The sequence below is a fragment of the Mustelus asterias genome, chromosome 10 (genome assembly GCF_964213995.1).
Source record: "Mustelus asterias chromosome 10, sMusAst1.hap1.1, whole genome shotgun sequence".
NCBI classification, from domain to species: domain Eukaryota; kingdom Metazoa; phylum Chordata; class Chondrichthyes; order Carcharhiniformes; family Triakidae; genus Mustelus; species Mustelus asterias.
Window position 1 is genome coordinate 45819832 of NC_135810.1, and position 20359 is coordinate 45840190.

The 20359-nt window shown below is 43.8% G+C and overlaps 1 protein-coding gene across 1 annotated transcript in view; it reads right to left on the minus strand.

Moving 5' to 3' along the window:
- Positions 1-611: 611 nt before the first annotated feature.
- Positions 612-20359, minus strand: part of cnmd (chondromodulin) — a 55601-nt gene continuing 35853 nt past the window's right edge. Inside the window, exons 6-7 of the mRNA XM_078222759.1 lie at positions 17843-18090; positions 612-836 (exon numbers count right to left, since the gene is read on the minus strand). Coding sequence (XP_078078885.1) covers positions 612-836; positions 17843-18090 — 473 coding nt within the window. The remainder of the gene's footprint in view (positions 837-17842; positions 18091-20359) is intronic.

Below are 20359 nucleotides of genomic sequence, written 5' to 3' on the forward strand. Positions count from 1 at the left end.
TACATGTTGATTTGCTTTATTTACTAAAAACCACAAAATGGTGTTGGTGTCTTTGGATGTCTGTGCTGCACATAGCAGAGAAAGTTGAATTTAACAGGAAAATAACACATGACAATGCATGACATTCTTTAATAACTGGAAAATTAAGCTTAATAACAAAAAGCATTTAACAGTCCTAGTCATCTAGTTCTATTGTATTAATTGGCCTCTTTAATCTTAGAGTTACATATACACCACCAATTATCTGTACAAATAAGGATCTAAGCACACATACATGTTGCTGCATGCTTTATTGCACAATTACAAATGTCTGTACAATTTTCTAAATAAACAGGATCATCTTGTGTCATTCTACATTTGGCTAATATTGTTTAGCTTTTACACAATTTGGAGGGGTTTGGAGGATTTCAATTTTTAAACCAAACTCCAGTAACAGTACATCTGTAGAAAATATGTTGTCATGGACTGAGGTGCTTCAACGGATAGTGTTACAAAGGCACTTTATTTCTTTCTGAAAATTTTTTTCAACAATAACCATTTACTAAATTCGTCGCCAATAGTTATTTGTCATTGGGTGGGACTTCATTTAAAAAAGGGACTTCTTCAGTAAGTTACACCAAACCAAGTATGCGTCCTACCCACCAAGTGCATGGCATAATCAACCTGCAAGCAACACGGCAGCCTCGGTAATTGTAAGGCCAAGGGATGTAGCCACGTAGAGGTTCACATATACGCTGGCAATGTGAATAACTGCGCCTGCACTCAGCACAACAGATTCCATTGTGATCCAGCAAAGGGTCAAAGGTCATGGTGCCACTCTCACCTTCCAAGATTCGCTGGAAAAGTAAGAGAAAGATTTTAGTATTGCATGCTTTCAGATATATTTTCTTTTGCTTTGAAACTCATTCCTTTTCAATTACATTTATAGAAAAGCAACATATTATAGTAATGACCAAATACTTTGATTTCTGAATTGCTAAGGTGAGGAAAGTTGTTGCACCAAGGATAAAAAGCATTGATTTCCTGTAACAAATATACATCTTTCTCTGGCAGAGACAAATCAGCGTATGCAAATTTGCAACAAGTTACTGGCTTGGTAGCCCATGTGTCACGATTAACCGAGTTGACTGTACTTGTTAAATGACAAAATCTGTCAACTATTGTCAGAAAATTGACCACATTTGAAGTACAGTGTACAGTTTTGGTCTCCTTACTTGAAAAAGGATATAATAGCATCACAAGCACTTCAGAGAAGATTCACTTGACTAATCCTTGGCCCTATGCTGAAGGGCTTCTGTTCTATAAGGAAAGGTTGGACAGGTTGGGTCTGTCTCTACCTAATTAGAGGTGGTCTTATCAAATCAAAATTCTGAGGGTCTTGACAGGGTGGATGCTGAGAGAAAGTTTCCCCTTGTGAGAGAGACTAGAACTAGTGGTCACGGTTTAAAAATAAATGGTCTCCTATTTAAGATGGAGATGAGAATTTTGTTCTTTCAGAGGGTTGTTAGTCTGTTAAATTCTCTTCCCCAGAGATCAGAAGAAGATGGGCCATTGAATATTTTTAAGGTTGCATTAGGTAGATTCCTGATTAACAAGGTGATCAAATGGTATAGAGGTAGACAAGAAAGTAAAGTTCAAGCAACAATCAGATCCACCTTGATCCTATCAATTTCTGGAGAAGCTCGAGGGGCAGAGTGGCCTACTCCTGCTCCCAATTTGAATGTTTGAATGCAAAATTCCACAGGTGCTGTACATCACCAATACATCATAAGATTTTTATTGTGATATGGTTTTCTTCTAATGTTTATATTTCAGATATTCAGTCAGCTACAGCTATTTATTCTGCAGCTTTTTAAATCCTGATTCCACCCTCCTCATCCTCAACCTGAAATTGAAGGGATCCAATTGATTGACCTCCAAGTCTTCAACAATGCAAATCTGATCTGGTTAATGAGAGTAGCCCAAAGCTTACTTTAGTTTCTTCTCTTTCTAGCCACCATTAACCCACCCTGATCCATCCCCATCATGAGAACCTGCCTGGATTAGGAGGGACTTCATAGCAGGTGGAAAACCTCTGTGCATGTGACAACATTGACCTGTTCCCTTGAACTAAAGCTGTCTGATTGACAGGTTTGACTTGCAGTCTGCTGGGAAACGCTGCAGAACAGACTTCAGGACTGGGTAGGTCAGAGCCTTAAGCTGGAAGATCCGATATTGGGATCAATCCTATCGTGCTTGGGGGGAGGGGTCGAATGGGGGATGAAGAGGAAAGATTGGGTTCCGAGGCTGGAAGGATTGGAAGTTGGGCTGGAGATCTGGTTGGGGTAGGAGTGGTCTCTGGATCGAGGTCAGAGGTCAAGGCCTGGGGAAGTGTGTGTGCATGGTTGGGGGGAAACTGTTCCTCACTGGTTTGTAAATCTTTCCTCAAATTATACCAAATTGAAAATATACACCATTAAGAATGGGTGTTCCAAGTTACCCTTTTAGGTTTTGGGATATCCTCATATTTAACAACAGTGGGGTTCTTAACAGGAGTCAAAGAGTCAGATGTGGGAAGTTGAAGGCCTTAAGAGTGAGGGGGTGGGGAGATCAGAATGGTCAGAGGGGTGTTGGTTGCATGGAGCTGGATTCAGCAGGCACATAGAACAGCATTCATTTCCTCGACCTAGCAATCCATGACTTCCTGGAACCAGTGGGTTCCCAAAGCTAAGGAAACCCGGTTGACCAAAATTAACTTTAAAAATATGGATAAATATGAGCTTTCAAGCAGAATGCTCTTCCAGTCAGCCTTCAGAACTTTGGGATGGTTTTCTTAGTAACTCCTGCTTCCACCAGTTCTGATGGATGAATTGGAGACAGTTTGTGAAAATTCACCCCCACCGTGTAGCAATTTCTACTGGCGGTGTTCTATCAATTCGTTACGCATTTGTATTAAATTCTTTACTTGGCTATTTAAATGGACGTATTAAGCAATTTAACATCCTAACATCAATATTCCCACAAGTAAATCTGACCCTCATGTTGGAATATCATTTAAAAAGAGGAAAAACCTTTGGAAGCTGGTGATTATCATTTACTCAACTGCTTTTTATAACGTTACTTAAATTTCAAGGAGAAAAGATTTTATTGGAGAGACCGTCTGCTGCATTCTCTTCTGTGGCTAGCCTGCTGTCCTGCTATAGATAGTGTGCTCTTTGTGGCTTCCTCAGCATCGCATGACACTTGCAATTCCAATACTGTTAGCGTCAGAAGGTAAGAATTTACAGTTCTGCCTGCAGAAGCTGCTTTCATTGTGATGGTCCCAAAAGATTCGACTGAAAGGGTTATGAAAAACGTAATCTTTGGCAACTCTTTATAGCGTGTCTCCTGAGATCGAGATTACAGTTCATTCAGCTGAAAACTTGAATCAATCACTGCACCAGCATACTAACATGCACCCCATTAACTCTTCATAAAAGACACACAAATGTCAAGATCAACAAAGTTGAAGGGCATGTTCAGTTATGTTATAATATTCCGATATATAAACTTTCATTGAGACCTTAAATTTCTGCCTGTGCTAAATGGGGATAAAATGGTATCTTTTAAAATTATGAAGGGCTTTGACGAGAGTTGATAGGAGAAAATGCTTTGGCCGACAGGAGAGTCAGTAACCAGGAGGCACAGATTTCAGATAATGGACAAAAGATGCAGAGAGGAGATGCGGAGAAATGCACTGTCTTTTAAAAGAATGGTGGAAGCAGATTCAATAGTGACTTTCAAAAGGAAATTCGATATATAATTGAAAAGAAAGAAAATTGCAGGGCTATGAGGAAAGAGTGGAGAAATGGGACTAAATGGATAGTTCTTTCAAAGATCTGGTCTGGGCACAATGGGCTGAATAAACCCCCTTCTGTGCTGTCATATTCTAAGATCTTGAATCTGTGGCCAATGCACAGTGATTATAAAATTTCTGGGAAGTAACACATGACTACCCTGAAGAAAGCTCTTACTACTTCGATTTCATACCAGTGTAATATAATAATATTATGGTCTCCAATTTTTAAAGCAGAAAATTATAGGTACAGAAACATCTCCTAGGAGCTTAATTCTTATGACATAGTCAATCTGACAGGTGACCTTTTAGCAACATTAAAAATGTCCTTGGTATTTAGAGGGCACTGTGCAGAGTCTCTGACCCAAGCTGTAGTTGGCCTCAGTGGACAGCAGTGCAGTATATGATGCAGCATGCCCTATTTTAAAGCAACTGGTTAAGCTACTATATAGACAAAGGCAGTCTAAAAAGGTTTACTCATGCAGCATTTTCCAAGCAATGGAATATCCAATTTTCTAATGGGCTGGCATTGCTGAAGTTTCATTTTGAAATAGCTTGTAAAATTAATATCTGGTCTCACTGACGTTGACCTCATCTCACAGCCAGTTCCATGGCAGCAGGATGGGCAAGCAACGCAAAACACCATAGACATCAGCGGGATCGGAAGAGTGTGCTGGCAGCCAATGGCAAGCTGCCTCCACCGCCAGAAAGCATGCCGCAGGAGGGCCATAAAACCCCACCCAAAATCTTTCAAAATGATCAGATAATATCATTTATTGGTAAACTTGAGCTGATCCAAACTTCTGCTGTTTGTGTCTCAACTCACAGCATGTCCCATTCCCTTATCACCTCTGTGCTGACTGACTGATGTTGGCTCCTGTAGTAACGAGCTCCTTTTAAAAGGTGATATTTTGAAGGGTCATGTGACGTGTTTATCCAATCAGAAGCAGCGAATCCTGGGGCTGAGCTCAGGCTCTCCCAGGCAGTCTAGAGACTGGAGTTGAAGTAATTGACAGCAGCTTTCTCACTCTCTGTAAATAGTTATTCCCATTAATAAATTGTTCTTTTGTTATTCCACTTGGTGTCGCAACTCTTTCCAAGATGTTACGTTTGGCACCGAGGATCAACGGAGCAATTTCCATTTGCTACGGAGAATAGCAGAGCAGGCCTTGTGTAAAGGTCATTTGAAGCAAGTCTATTCAGCAGTCAGTGTGATCACAATGCCTCTATTTGGAAAGCTTAAGCCATTCTACCCTAATTTGAAGGATTGGGTCCATACATTGAAAATCAGAGATACTTCTTCAAAGCAAATGAAATGCAGGGAAGATGAAGCAGAGGATAATTCGGTTAATAGCCTGTGGTGCCCAGAAATATAAGTTGCTAAGGAGCTTGACTTCCCAGACAACCCTAACACTAAAATCTCACAGAAACTAGGGCCGCGATTCTCCCAAAAGCGCTGAATTAGCAGGAAAACTGTTCTGATCCTGACTGTTTTGTCAATTCAGCTTCTCACCTGAATCTCTGCACTGTGTTCACTGCAGAGGTCCCAGCTGTGAATATCATTAAAAACCCGGGGGGGCGGGGCCTATTTGCGCCAAAGTCTGACAGTTCCGGAACTCTGCGCATACGAGTGGCCCCGATCTGTCAGTCTCCCCTTTTGCTGGCCAGCTCGATCACTGGCCAGCCCGGGACCACCGCAGTGCTGCCCCTCCAATGCCCCCCGGCAGCCCCGGGCCAGCCCTAACCCCACCCCCATCCCGGAGCGCCCCGATTCCCAACTCCTCCCCCCCCCCCCCCCCCCGCAGTGGCAATCCCCCCACCCCCTCACCCTGGCAGCACCCTCCCCCACCACTAACAACCCCCCTGGGGTCAGACCCCCCCCCCCGGGGTCAGAACCTCCCCCTCCCCTCCAGCCCGCTCCATCCCAGACCGATACTGTCTGCAGAGTGGCAGTGGGATCCCCCACCGATTGCCCCTGGGCCCCACCCACAATAGGCCCTACCCCCTTGGCACTGCCCGATGCTCGATGGGGATCCTAGGCATGGGCACTTTGCCCTTTAGGCAGTGCCAGAGGGCACAGGCTGGCACTGCCCGGGTGCCCATGCCCAGGAAGCACCACCCCCTACTGCCCGTCCCCAGGGGGCCCCGATTGCCCCCTTCATTCTGGTGGGATCTCCCACTAGTTCCCCGAATGTGGGGAGCTAGTCTAAACCCCTCCAGAATGAAGTACTCCTTGACGGGTTGGGAGATACAATCGGGACCAGTAAGTTCCCGATAATTACATTGAAAACATATTTAAAATACATTTAAACAGATTCAAATCACTTACCTGCCTTCCCGCCGGTTTCCAGCGTGGTCTGACCTTTGACTGTTCGCCGGCTCTGGGGGATGCGCATGCATTCCCGGTGCATGCGCAAATCCCAGAACAAGGCCGGCGACACGCGTCTCCCACCGCGACCTGCCAGAAAGGTTGCAGGTCGCGATGGAGAATCGCGGCCTAGAACTCATAGAAATAGTAAAAGGGAATTATCACCCCAAGCCCTCGGAAACTATGCAGAGATTTAAATTCAACTCAATGGCAAGAGCCCCTGGGGAGTCGGTAGTAGCTTTCATGGTAAGGTTGAGGCTAAATGGCTGAACGTTGTGAATTTGGGTCTGTCCTTGACATGTTGAGAGAGCGGCTGATTGGAGTGAATCATGCAGCCATTTGGAAGAAGCTGTTAGCAGAAGTAGAAATAACCTTAAAGAAGGCGTTAGAAATTGCCCTTGCTATGGGAAGTGCAGAAAAAGGCACAATGGAACTTAAAAGCCTGCAAGATGGCAAAGTCCACCAAGTTTGGAGGGAAACTGCTAATGGCAGAAGCGCCAGGGATGTGGGCGCAGAGTTCAATAAAGAAGTACAGAACCAGAGTGCAGAGATGTAGGAAATTCGGTCTACAAACCAGGAACTGTGAAGAATCTTATTGGTGTGGGGGACCCCACCCCCTGGAGAAATATAGGCTTAGGAAAGCTATGTGTTATGCCTACAGGAGGAAGGAGCATATAAGAAGCAAGTATAAGGCTAAACAGGACCTGCCCGGTGCTAGAAAAAAACATTCCAGCTCTAATGCAGAACATAGAGAGTAATCCTGAAGAAGGATCAGCTGTATACAGGCTGAATAATATTAAAGTGGGCAAAGTGGCTCCCATCACAATTGTATTGATTGTCATCTGCTCAAGATGGAGGTAGACAAAGGAGTCTCTGCCTCAGTAGTGGGAGAGCAAACTTATCAATACCTACAGGGAGGGTTCCGACCCCTGAGATTCAGAAATACTGCAGGCAGGCTGACAGTGTATATGGGGAAGCTATATGGATCATGGGAACAACAACTGCACCTGTAAGTTACAGACAGCAATCTGTCCAACTGCCTTTAATTGTAATTGAGGGCCAAGGGCCAAGCTTGATGGAACGAGATTGGCTTCAGGAAATAAAATTGAATTGGCTCGAAATTTTCAAAACGATTAAAGGGGAGCTACATGAATTCCTCAGGAGGTATTTCAAGAAGAACGAGGCAAAATACAAGGTTTAAAGCCAAAATCTATATGCATCAAGAGGCTATACCAAAATTTTACAGGGCAAGACACGTGTCCTATTCACTACAAGAGAAGGTGGAAACTGAACTTAGATGGTTAGAAGATTTGGGTCTTAACAAGCTCGTGCAGTTTGCGGAGTAGGCAGCTCCCATTGTGCCAATATTTAAGCCAGATAAGACTGTACGAATATATGGGAACTATGAATTAATAATGAGTCAGACAAAATTGGACACTAAACAATAATATCTAAAATAGAGGGCCTGTGCACCAAACTAGCTGGTCTAACTTACACTAAGTGTATGACATGAGTCATGTGTACCAGCAGTTGGAGCTGGATGATGCACCCAAGGAGTTTATCACTATTAACACACATAAGGGCCTATAGCAGTACACCAGACTATCATAATCCTGATTGACAGGCTGCAGGATGATAGAAATCCCTTATTCTGACAGCTGAATGTTTTACGAGGCACTGCGTATTGAAGTCGTTACAGATCAAAGGCTTCAATTGCAATGGAGAGAACTTCAACAATTGCAATTTCCTGGAGAGCCACATCAACTTCAATTCAAAGCTGTGTGCAAACATTGGGGCTGAGTGCACCACTGGGCAGAATGGAACCCCCCTCCCCATCCCTACCCCCATCTCCAGGTAAAATTAACACCTCCTTTCTGTCAGAGGACTTCGAAGTGGTGTGAGCTCATGTGCAGCTTCTGACAGAGAGAAAGGAAATCTCTGCTGCAGAATGGATTGCTGTAATGATTTAAAATCTTGCCAGGTGACTGGGGGCATTGAGGTTAAAGTGACCACTTTAGAATTTGCACAGCTAGCAGTCAGAAATGCAGATATTGATCACAGGGCTGCCTGAAATCACCATGCTGGGGTGATCTTCAGGTCTGCCAGGGCTAAAAGGGGCAGTCCAGCCACAACACCTCCATCCTGGCGGAGAGTGATGAGGTCAACCCCATGGCCTCTGGCCGGACCCACCCAACCCCCATGATCCTTGAGGGGCCCTTTCTCTGCAGCCTGGCAGCAGTAGGGGAGCAAACAACTGGACCTACCTCCTCGAGCCCTTTCGGGGGCCAAGGCACCAGGCCAGGATTTCTGTGCCAGGATACGACGAGGCAGTGCACTTTTGGCACTGCCAAGATGCTTGGCCTGAAGGGAGGCTAAGTAGGGATTCTGAAATGGGATGGGAGCCTGATTGGGGGAGTCTGAGGAATAAGGGGGCCTGAGTGGGGGGTCTGAGGGAGGCTGAATGGAGCCATTTGGTCGGATAAATGTCATGCCTGTGTGCTGTAGGGGGGTGGATGCCTCTCATTGCTGAGGGATTGATGATGCTTCCTCAACCATCGGGGTTCAACATGTCAGGAGAGGACCTGTACCAAAGACTGCCTGGTGCAGATCCCGCTGGGGAGACGAGTGAATAGAAGCAGCTCTTTGACTCGAGCTGCAAGTCCGGTAATCGTATTTAAATGTGTGTATTTAAATATTAATAAGCTTCCCACCTGTTCTGGCTGGAACCAGATCGCTGCCGGTCGCTGGGAGGGTTGCAGTGGGTTTGGCGACCAGTACAAAATCTACTTTCCTCCAATCTCCAATTCTCCGGGCCATCGTGATTAACGATCAGGCCTTGCTGCCTCAGAGAATCCCCCCCAACCCCCTTAATCTCATAGATTCACCCCCACCTTCTCAGAGCAACTGGGAATGGGTAACACATTAGCCAGTCAGCAATTTCCACAACCTGAGAATAAATATTCAAAACAAAAATCCTTGGCACCAGTAGCTTTCTCTGTGAATGTTCTGTGTGCAAAACTTAAAGAAATATTTGTTTTGGGTGCAAAATATTAGGTTGTCCCTAATTTGCCTGAACTTGTGTCTTGCAAATGGGTCTGTGGTTTATCTTCATTGTTGATGCTTTTCTTCAACTAAATTCAATCGAAATTTCATTCTGCACAAATATTGCAACCAGCTTCTCATTTCCATACCCACCTATAATGTGATCAAAGTCAAAACGCTTGCATATATCTTAGCTTACCCATTATACAATCTTGAGTATTAGCAATGAATGAAATTGTATTACGGTTTAGAGATCATTCAAGCCTTTCTACTAACCCAGGCATGATTATTATACGCTGAAACACTTAGCGTTATGAATTTATTAACAGTCCAAAGTATTAAAAACATCCTCAGCTAAATTGAGTAGCAGGTAAGATATAGATGGAGGCGTTAAAGAGATAAGAATGTATGCAAACTCTATGTAAATGTTCAGCATTTTTGGATCTATATTTTCATTGCAAGTTAACAGTATACTAAGTGTGGATTATTTTACAAAAAGATAATTTTACTGTCATCAGTATTAGCTTTTAATGTTTTGGCCAAATTCTCTGGACCAGCACACTTGCTACTGCTGCCAGCAAGAACGGAAGATTTGGTGCTTAGCCAAATCTCCAGTCACAGCAGCGGGACTGGATAATCCTATCTTGGGGGAGGTCAGTGAATTCTGACCTTAATGTCTAACCCTAGAATTGTCAGATTAAATTATTTACGAGTGAATCAATCATAGTGCATGGCACATTTAACGTCTGTAAGATAGGCATTGGGTGTGGCATAATATGCTATTTTTAAATATGTTGATATTTTTGTCCCATTCTCTGTCACCTTCCTTCGGGTCCACCTTTTCTCAATTCGGAACAAAGAATGGGGTCATTGGTGACCAAACCATCATGGCCATCATTGCCATCGCTTGATTGATTTGACTGGAAATTTTCTGTGTTATGAATAATTATATATGAATCTTTATAAATAGATTTGCAATTTCATTAGATGTACCACTGAGAGAAAATCTTCCTCCACTAGGTGCATACAAACTACGCAAGAAAGCCCAATTTTCCTTTTATTCCTCAGACAACCAGGCAGACAGAAGTTCAAGTCATGCTCTATAAGCAATCTGATTTGGGATTTTAGTCACGGCGTACAAAGTAATATCCAGTTTCTATAAAGAACAATGGATAGGTCAGGATTAATCCCGGATACATAGACATGGTCCTGAGTTATTGTGGACATGCAACGTTACAGTATTTACACCAAATATTCACACTTATTGCTCCTCATTGCCATGCAATACTTTGGGCAGAGTTAGTTCTCCTATTTTGAGACTAAGTTCAGTGGCAGGCGGCTCTGTGATGTGGCACCTTTACCGTCAGCCAGCATGTGGGATCCCACACCAGATTCTGCATTTGGAACCTTATTAATTATGCACAGGCAAGTTCCCCTCTGACTTTACAGCAAGGAAAGGATGACTGTATGTGCCTGTGGCCATCAACTCTCAAGCAGTCTTCATCCTCTGTAGCTGAAGTGGTGCGTGACCTTGCCCTCCAGTCGGGTTGGCACCTGGACTATTACTTTCCCCCTTGCTCTGGCTGCAGGCCACTCATGCCTGGTGTCGCACCATGTGCTGATGCCACCTCTGAACTGTCCTCTAAATGACAGTGTTAGTATCTGAGTTGGTGGCTGCAGTGTGAGAGTGAGTGATACTGTTTCTTCAGCCTCACTGGCTTCCTGCTCTGCCACTTGTCCGGTCAGGTTGTGCCTCTCGCCTTCTGTTCACCTCCCGCACCAGGGCCTCTAGTGCTGTGTTGGAGAACATTGGAGCTTGCTCTAGGCCCTGTTATGCCATTATTCTGTGTTCTTCATGTTTGGACACTGCCACTTATAGCACGTGTTGCAGCCAGACTGCACTCTCTTTTGAGAAGATGCAAGCCTAGCTTTAAATGGTGCTAACCCTGCATGAACTGTGAGGAGTGCAACCACTCAACAGTGATTAGTGTTGGCTGTAAGTTACAATCATGGTGACCAGGATGAAGTGCTAAATTTTTGTCAAACTGCATCGGAAGAATAAGTGCAAGCTAATTATGCATTGTGACCCCGAGCCTGATTTTTTACGAGGGAGGAGGGCATCCAATATTGTCCCTTTAAAAAAATCCTAGCAAAAACCTTTTTGCATATGAATTTTAAAAGTTTTTTAGAAGTGTGTCAGATTCGGTACTGGCGAGCAGAAGCTTGATTATGCTAAGTTGACCTTGTAGGTTGTTCTCTAGGTCCCACACTTCCTGCCATCCCTATGGCTTTTCTCCAATAGTGTGCTGAATCCTGGCCCATTTGGCATTATAAACCAATGCCTGTTCAGAATGAATTGAGTGACCATTAGCTTATTTCATTTTGGGCCTTGTAAAAATTAAATAGAGGAGATTTTCAATCCATGGCCTTGATCAACGGTTAGAGGGTCCACAGCCAGGTCTCAAACGTAAAGAGCACTGTGTTTACCTGATCCACCCAGTGACGGCACGATGGCACAGTGGCTAGCACTGCTGCCTCACAGTGCCGGGATCCAGGTTCACTGGGTTACTGTCTGTGTGGAGTTTGCACATTCTCCCCATGTCTGCGTGGGTTTCCTCCAGGTGCTCCGGTTTCCTCCCACAGTCCAAAGATCATAGAAATCATAGAAACCCTACAGTGCAGAAAGAGGCCATTCGGCCCATCATGTCTGCACAGACCACAATCCCACCCAGGCCCTACCCCCATATCCCTACATATTTTACCTGCTAATCCCTCTAATCTATGCATCCCAGGACACTAAGGGGCAATTTTAGCATGGCCAATCAACCTAACCCGCACATCTTTGAATGTGCGGGTTAGGTGGATTGACCTTGGTCAATTGCCACTTAGTGGCAGGGGGACTAACTAGGGTAAAATGCATAGGGTTATGGGGATAAGGCGTGGGTGGGATTATAGTTGGTGCAGACGTGATGGGCCGAAAGGCCTCCTTCTGCACTGTAGATTCTCTGATATTCTATGATATATACACTTGCTAATGCAACATCACTGACACTAAAAAAATAAGAGTTTTGATAAAAGAAAGTACAATTATTTGTATTTCTTCGCACAGGATGAGAATAACACTTTCAGTGCTATTGTCTGAAGCATTGGAGTCATTACAAATGCTTTCTCTTATACATTGATTCAGAGGCTGGTAGACATAGTGGGATTTTGATGTTTATGAGTGTTGATATTGCCTCTGGAAATGTGACTAAGAATGATTTGCACCGTAGGCTTACTAGCATTGTGTGCATTTAGATTCTGGACAGATTTTTCATATGTTTCTCTAAGTATAATTCTGAACATTACAGATGTCTTTAGTTGTTGATCTTGGTACAGTGGGCGCAATTTTCCTAAAATTGCAGTGCTGAATCAGGCGAGAAAATCAGTGGGAAACACATCGGCTTCACAGATGCCTTGCTTGCCTGATTTCACAGCACTCTGTGCAATTTCAGATTGCCCTCGCTGGGCGTGAACTGATTACGTCATCAGTGGAGGGCAGGGAAGATCCAAAAATCAGATCTCGCTGGCACAAATCCCATTTTTACCCGCTTGCATGATTTACCGGCTATAACGTGATTTGCTTCCGCAACTAACGGGGCTGCTTGATCACGCCCAGTGATTTGTCAGAGTGATCTGTATCATTTGATTGAGGAATAATGTTAACATCAATCCTTTTTTTTGGCAGAATTCTCCCTAGTAGATTGATTAGGCTTCTATTAAACTTTGCAGGCTGGATTTTTGCACTGTTATTTCAATTGTTTCCTGTCTCATATAAATTCACTTGAATGCTACAGATCAGCTTTAGGCTACTGAGGTTATCCCCAAGAGGAAAGAAGTCTTGAATTTTCATCTACGTGCAACATGATATCAGCAGGTACATCACAAAACCTTGCATATAACAAAACTACCTCCTCTTCAAAAGCTTTGCTTTCCGGGAGTCGGAGAAGCCAGATTGTGAGAGAGAAGTGTATTAGCTTCAATTTGTATTTTCAATTTGACAGTTTCCAACTTTAGATCACATCTGCGTGCAACCTCTGAAAAATTCCTCATTAGGGAGTCGCAAGCACACAACGGCAGATTACAAACTGATCCTCATCAGTCATGTTCCATTGCAATTTTTGAAATATTTGTCAGTCAGCTTCTTTTGTTTCTTCTGATCTTTCAATTCTGCTTCAGTAGTCTCTGTCTTCTGCTGTTTCTAAGCTCTATTCATTTGAGGAACTCAGTGGCTCCATGGGAAGCAGGATAGTGCTTTAACAGCATAAAAGATCGGTCCATTTATTATCAGTTCACATTCTTCCCACTTTTTATGCCTCCAGGGAATGTTCTAATGATTTGCTTTAGTTCATCGGGGCAACTGATACTTCGTTTCTTCCTATAGGATGTTGGTCATTAAACCTTTCAATTGAGATGCAACATACTTTATTTTCCTGAGTGTTTGTTTCTGAAAGAAAAATGTCCATTCCCTCATTTGTAAACATTTGATGCTTATTTGTCTTGACAACTGGTTGACTTGATTGCAGCTCCATCATTAACTTTGTAGCCACTCTTTCAGAAAAGGCTTGGAACATTTGCTCTAATTATGTTTTGTGGATCACATTCAAGTAGCTCATTGTCAAGCGTACACATTGTAGTATCAGAATCCGGATCTAATATCTGATACTATGCTGTATGTACGAGAATACAGCTTAGCACTTATTTAGAGCAACATAGTGCCTTGTGAATATTTATAGTGATGGTAAGGTTGGCAGAGAACATGCAGAAGCTGGCTCGTGGGATATAAGCTTAACAAGCATATGAAATTTAGTATCAGAGAATGATGCTGCACAGACGGAGGATATCTAGCCCATCTTACCTTTGAATTAGTCCCACTCTTTCCCCATAGCCCTGCTTCCACCGCCTTTGCCTACAGTGCATTCTAAATAATCAATCTTTGTGTAATTCTTCTTCAGTTCTGGCCTTCAGGGAGAAAAAGCATTAATGAGGCTTTCTATTTTTCCCTGAAGACAAGCCATGATACTGTGAAGCGCCGAGGAATGGGTGGTGATGTTCCCAATCTTTATATCCACACCAAGCAGGAAAGCAATGAGCTGGAGCTGGAGTGCCACTGGCCAGCTCGTTTCTCCAGTCATGGTGAGCCAGGGATCGCGGATGAAGACTGCAGCTGCGAGTGTAGCCGATACTGGAAACATGATAGGGTCTTCTAATCAGAAAGTGAACTGTCACAGTCAGAGTGCCCCTTGAAGCTCTCAGGCAGTAGCTCTCCATTGTCTCCTCAGCCTGCCTAGCATGCATAGTGACCATGTTGATTGAATGTGCCGATATTTTGCCTTTCTTCCACAGATGTGCCATCAGTCGGAGCCACCATCAAACTTGAGGACCTCCCATTAATCTCTGAGGAAGACCTCCCATTAATCTCTGAGGAAAACACTGCACCTGTACTAGCATCACATTGTCTCAGAACCAGGCACTAGCACTGATACTCAAACATCGGTGGAGATAAGGTCGTTGGCTCTGTGGGTAATGCACAGTGCGTGAGGAGTGGGTAGAGTCTGGGCGTTTGCAGGGTGGGAACATTGGAAACACTGCTGGAAACCAAGACTAGGCTGAGTCCGAGGCAGATGATGAGCCTCTGGGGACGTCAATCAGGTGGCAGATGCTGGATGTCCAGCGGGATGCGCAGAAACATCTGGCAGAGATCTATAAGGGTCCGTGTGCCATGGTTTCCAACATGGAGGGGTTCATGCAGAGCATGGGTACTGTATTAACCCTTAACACTGAGAGCACAGCCTCCTCCACGGAGAGAGTGGCGACTCTCATGGAGAGGCATGAGGGGAACAGAATCAGCTTCCCCTCGGATCTGCAATCCAACATACTGACTGTGACCTCAGGAGGTCAATGCCAGTGTGAGAGATGGATGAGGCATCAACGATCTCTATTAGATGCCCATCTATCAATGGTGAACAGGGAAGTGCAAACGTGCCTCACACTGTCTGTCATCTCTGTGAGCTCCTCTCAGGGTGCTCAGGATGAGGGTAGCAGCTTCTTTGCCCAGTGGTTGCTGCATCTGATGATGCTGCAATGACTGAGGAGTGCCTAGCCACGAGTCTAGATGCACCGTCGCAAGTGGGGCATGCTCAGGCTATGCCATGATGTGGAGATGCCGGCGTTGGACTGGGGTAAACACAGTAAGAAGTCTCACAACACCAGGGGGGTTAAAGTCCAACAGATTTATTTGGTAGCAAAAGCCACTAGCTTTCGGAGCGCTGCTTCTTCGTCAGGTAAGTGGGAGTTCTGTTCACAAACAGGGCATATAAAGACACAAACTCAATTTATAAAATAATGGTTGGAATGCGGGTCTTCACAGATAATCAAGTCTTAAAGGTACAGACAATGTGAGTGGAGAGAGCGTTAAGCACAGGTTAAAGAGATGTGTATTGTCTCCAGACAGGACAATTAGTGAGATTTTGCAAGCCCAGGCAAGTCGTGGGGGTTACAGATAGTGTGGCATGTGTCACACTATCTCCACTTACATTGTCTGTAACTTTAAGACTTGATTACCTGTAAAGACTCGCATTCCAACCACTATTTTGTAAATTGAGTTTGTGTCTTTGCCCTGTTTGTGAACAGAACTCCCACTTACCTGACGAAGGAGCAACGCTCCGAAAGCTAGTGGCTTTTGCTACCAAATAAGCCTGTTGGACTTTAACCTGGTGTTGTAAGACTTCTTACAGGCTATGCCAGCCAGAGGATGGCCCCCATGGGCAGGGGGTGGGTGGCACCAAGACGCAGCACCCAGAAGCAAAAGTTTATGGAACCTTAAGCAGACAAGGCATGTTGTGGGTGACATTATTTGTGTTCATTTTTCAGAGTTTGTGTTGGGGATTGTAACTTTAAATGTTTTAGTCTTTTCATGGACAGTAACATAAACATTTATTTATCTTTAATGGGCTGAGTTGGTTGGATGCTTTGAATAGTTGCCAGATGCAGCACAGGTTTGTATCGGTATGGCATTGTGTGATGCTGCCATTTGGTCTTGGGCTCTTTAATGATTTCTTGCAAAAGAGCAGTGCCATTCGCTTGAGGATGCATCAATGCCATGGATGACTAGCTGAAGATTTGCAGGAGCAAAGCATCCCTGGTGTCCCTGCCACTCGAATGTTTCTGTTGTCTGCCTTAATACCCTCACCTGTGCATCACAGGCTGTGCATCAGCCTATGGAGCTGCCTCACTTTTCTCAGCTTCCACTAGGGACCCCCTTGCCAGAGCCAGATTGTGCAGTGTGCAGCATGTTACAACTATGGGAGAAACCCGCTCTGGAGGATACTGCAGTGCTCCTCTGGATCAGTCCAGGCATCTGAAGCAGTCCGATGGTTCTCTCCACCACTGCCCTTGTGGAGGTATGACTGATGCTGTATCTCTCCTCAGCCTTAGTTCTTGGGTGATGGATGGAGGTTATCAGCCACCTCTTCAAGGGACAATCCTTGTCACCCAGGTGCCACAAACAGCTTTGGTACCTGTGAGTGCCGCAAGATGTAAACACCATGTGAGCTCCCAGGGGTAAGGGCACAAACTTGAAGAATCTGTGTCTGCTGACAGTCATTGAGTGGAAGCTCTTTCCGTTAATGACTCACCTGAGTTCCTCTGGCTGGTCTGCCTGCCAGGAGCACGCCGTGGGAGATCAGTTCTAATTCATGTTGGCATGCCCTCATGCCAATGCGAATGGATAATGTAATGAGGAGGTTGGAGGGGGGATTATCAGGCCTGATAATACAGTTCCCAATATTGAATGTCGCGAGTTCTGTTATGTCACTGGCGGGGAGTGGGGACAATTGCATTATGCTATTATGTCGGCCTGAAATGCAATTTGTCCCTCTCACAGGATTTTCCGTTCCCATTGTCATTTGAGCCCAATGAGAATGGGAATGGAAATCCTTGGCCAAGGTTTCTGTGCAAGGTCATTTATAACATTTTATTTTTAGTCACCTGAAAATACAGGATGCCACATTAGGGTTGCATAGTCTGAAATACCTTACAATATTCATGATTTGTGATTGTTTTGTACGTTGTCGGTTCTTTAAGCAATCGAAGGCCACTTGGCACAGTACAGGACGCAAAGTTTAAAAAGAGCTGGAGATAGCACAAGATAAAATCACTTAACAGTGGTTAGGTGACACCATGCTCTGATGTTAAAAACCTGAAGGTTGTAGCAGGAAAAGAAGACTGAGGGTGATAAGCAATTCCAACCACATGGAACTGCATAATCAATTTTACTTAAGAGAACTACATGACTTGGAAATTGTGTCCTGAAAGATGAAACCTGCATGGGCCCAAGCTGGGGAATGTCCTGCATGATTGCAGTCAATGTGTTTGCTATACTGTTAGAAATAATTTGGTCTATAGACTATCATAACTGGTGATTAAAGTAGAATTACATTCATATAAACATGTTTGTTTATGTATTCTTTGACATGTTAACTTTGTTTCTGGCACAGATATCCAGGCTAGGTTCTATTACTAAATGCAAATTCTTTGTAAGCTTGTTTGGAATGCTTTCAAGGCAGTTCAATACTTACATGATAGGGGTTTTCTGCATTGAAAGTAGACGGGCCCCCTTCTTCTTCTGGAACTGTGTCATTTACTCTTTGTTCTGGTCTTGCATCCTGAGCTTGGACATCAGCCGTGTCAATGTCAACCTCAGCAGGTGCTCCCACAATCTGACCATATTCATCTACCACACCGGTGTCATACTCAAACTCATTATAGTAAGGATCAAGTATCCGAGGTCTCTCATTGGCCACTGATCGTTTCTTCCTTTGACCTTCTGTGAACACAGCAATAGTAACAGGGCAAATTGACTAGCCAAAAGGAAGTTTTCTTTTTAAACATTAACATCCATGTTATCCAATAGTGGGACCTGAATCCAGCCCACAGTTAATGGGGCAAACTGTATTTGGTTTCTATTGGCTGAAAATAGCATTAAAAATACCACTAAACTGAGAACAAATTTTACAGGGCTGAAAGGAACCATGCCAGATCTTAGGAAAAAAATATCCATTTAGTCACAACCTCCTTGCACTTTCCCTGTAACCCTGCACATTTTTCCTCCCAGGTATTTATCCAATTCCCTTTTGGAACTTGCAGTTAAGTTTGTTTCTGTCACCCTACTAGGCAGTGCGTTCCAGATCAAAATAACTCATTGATTAAAGAAATGCATCCTGTCTTTCCACTTGGTTCTTTCGTCAATTATCTTCAATCTGTATCCTCTGGCTGCTGATCCCTCTCCCTGTGGAAAGAGTTTCTCCTTATCAACTCACATCAAAGTCTTTCATAATTTTGGGGGGATTAGGGGAAATGAGGAGACTTTTTTAACAGTGAGTCATTTGGATCTGGAATGCACTGCCTGAAAGGATGGTGGCAGCAGATAGTAATTTCCAAAAGGGAATTGGATATATGCTTGAAAAGGAAACATTTGTAGGGTTATAAGGTAGGTGTGCGGGACAGCAGATAGCTAGTACAGGCATAATAAGCTGAGGAAATGAGAGAAAAACTGAACCGTCCAGAAAGATATAATATGCATCTATGAACACAAATCATGTTGTATATAGATAGTTAAGAGTCAGTTTTTGTGAGGGCTCACTCAATGGTGCAAGACCCTGCTTAACGGAAGCATGCATTTAAAAAAAATTCAATTACATAATGTGGGCATTGCTGGCTAGGCCAGCATTTGTTTCCCATCTCTGATTGCCCAAGAGATGGGCAATAAATGTCTAGCCAGCGACAGCCAAATCCTGTAATGATAGAAAAAGAATCAGTGAATTGTCAGTGAATCATTGCAGCTGTATAAGGTGCTGGTGAGGCCACACCTGGAGTACTGTGTACAGTTTTGGTCTCCTTAATTGAGAAAGGATATACTGGCACTGGAGGGGGTGCAGAGGAGATTCACTGGGTTGATTCCGGAGTTGAGAGGGTTGGCATATGAGGAGAGACTGAGTAGACTGGGTCTATACTCATTGGAATTCAGAAGAATGAGGGGAGATCTTATAGAAACATATAAGATTATGAAGGGAATAGACTAGATAGAAGCAGGGAAGTTGTTTCCACAGGCGGGTGAAACTAGAATGAGGGGGCATAGCCTCAAAATAAAGCGAAGCAGATTTAGGACTGAGTTGAGGAGGAACTTCTTCACACAAAGGATTGTCAATCTGTGGAATTCCCTGCCCAGTGAAGCAGTTGAGGCTACCGCATTGAATGTTTTTAAGACAAGGATAGATAAATTTTTGAACAGTAAAGGAATTAAGGATTATGGTGAGCGGACGGGTAAGTGGAGCTGAGTCCACAAAAAGATCAGCCATGATCTTATTGAATGGCGGAGCAGGCTCGAGGGGCCAGATGGCCTACTCCTGCTCCTAGTTCTTATACATTATGACAAAAGGAACCCACTGGAGATTGGAGTTTAGTGCACTTTATATATGTATCCACCATCATTTGCCTAACTTCATTGTTACTTACAATCAACAAAATGAAAGGGGCACATGAGTAATTACTCATTAAGTGTTGTTACAAAATCTCCAAATAACATGATGTACTTATACTGCCCATCTGCAAAGTGGCAGGACTGATGAAGTAGCAGAAATTGAACTCCATCTGAAACTAACTTAGAAATGCAGATAATCAAAATGCCAATGCATGATTCCCCAGCTTCCAGAAATGATAATTGGGGACAAAATATACATTCACTTTGGGAAATGCGGTATAATTAAGGAACCCCAGCATTAAAGGCAAATGTGTTTAATTGAATTGCTTGAGTTTTTTAAGGTAATTGATTGGGTGAATTAGGGTAATGTGGTTGATGTGCTGTACAAGGGCTTCCAAAAAGCATTTGATAATGTGTCACAAAACAGTTTTGTGAGTAGAGTTGTAGCTCACGGAATTAAAGGGACTGTAACTGCATGGATACAAAATTGGCTGAGTGATTGGAAGCAGAAAGTTGTGATTAAAGGATATTTTTCAGCCTGGAGGTTTGTAGTGGAGTTCCCCAGGGTCGGTGTTGGGACTGCTGCTCTTCCTGATATATATTAATGACCCAGACT